This window comes from Schistosoma mansoni, chromosome 6, assembly GCF_000237925.1.
Source record: "Schistosoma mansoni strain Puerto Rico chromosome 6, complete genome".
Classification (NCBI taxonomy): Eukaryota; Metazoa; Platyhelminthes; class Trematoda; order Strigeidida; family Schistosomatidae; genus Schistosoma; species Schistosoma mansoni.
This window is the reverse complement of record NC_031500.1, coordinates 11,098,614-11,099,532: the sequence shown is the minus strand read 5'-3', so window position 1 is coordinate 11,099,532 and position 919 is coordinate 11,098,614. Positions and strand designations below refer to the sequence as shown.

At 38.5% G+C, this 919-nt stretch overlaps 1 protein-coding gene across 1 annotated transcript; it reads left to right on the top strand.

Moving 5' to 3' along the window:
• Nucleotides 1–201: 201 nt before the first annotated feature.
• On the top strand, nucleotides 202–660 carry Smp_135700 (hypothetical protein; the record flags this gene model as incomplete). The annotated part of the gene is made up of 1 exon (XM_018798243.1): nucleotides 202–660. The coding sequence occupies one exon, from the start codon at nucleotides 202–204 to the stop codon at nucleotides 658–660; it is 459 nt and encodes a 152-aa protein (XP_018653204.1).
• Nucleotides 661–919: the final 259 nt, after the last annotated feature.

Sequence of the window (919 nt, the reverse complement as noted above, 5' to 3'; positions counted from 1 at the left end):
TAAAGAAGCCTGCCAGGTGGTAATTAGCATTACCGCCGATAGTGTTGATCGAATTGATATAGTTATGTCACAACATCGTGCCATACATCATGGAGATCCTCTACAAGGATGAGTACGGAACGCAAGGGGAAGACTGCTGGGTTGTCAGTAAGTTTATTAGCTGCAGGATTCAAGCACAATGTGCGTAGTTGCTGAACCAAAATGTTTTGGAAGCACTATGCAATATACTTACCGTCTCAGACGGAGGTTCTGCTTGTGGTTCTAGAAGGAAAAAGAAACCTAGAGATTTCTGATCTGTATGGCCAGTTAAAACCAATTTACATTGAGTTAGAAACACGTGGAGACTTGGATTTTCATGTTGATTGTACCAATAGTCACCAGTCAACCACTTCGTTATTTTTTGTTCAACCGTTAACAGTGATCCAATCGGTTTTGTGGACTCAGAAGCTGTGGTCGAGGCTACGATTTTTCGCCAGCTTATGTGTTGTATGTTGTGGCTTAAAAAGTGAAGCATTAGCATCTGGAGTGTTTGCTAATACACTTCGTAGAGACCTCGAAGTGACGTTGGTTATACGACATTTAATGTCCAGTACTGACTCCACTTTGTCGCATTCTATTAATCAATGGATTTATGGTCTTTTAGACAACCCTCATAAATAATTCCTTGTTGTAGCAGATACGTCACTGAAAATGGATCGTTTGTGATATGATAAATGTAATTTTCGGCATTATATGATTCCAAGATTTATCACTTCAAACTAAGCTAATAAAACTTTCGTCACTAGTAGAACGATCAACTTTTAATTAATGTTTGTGGCAAAAACCAAGCCATTAAAAGTCGTATATTCATTCGTCATATACGTTTAGGAAGGGTTGAGTCAATATTTGGACAAGATTTGGATCAATCGTTTGATCAGAG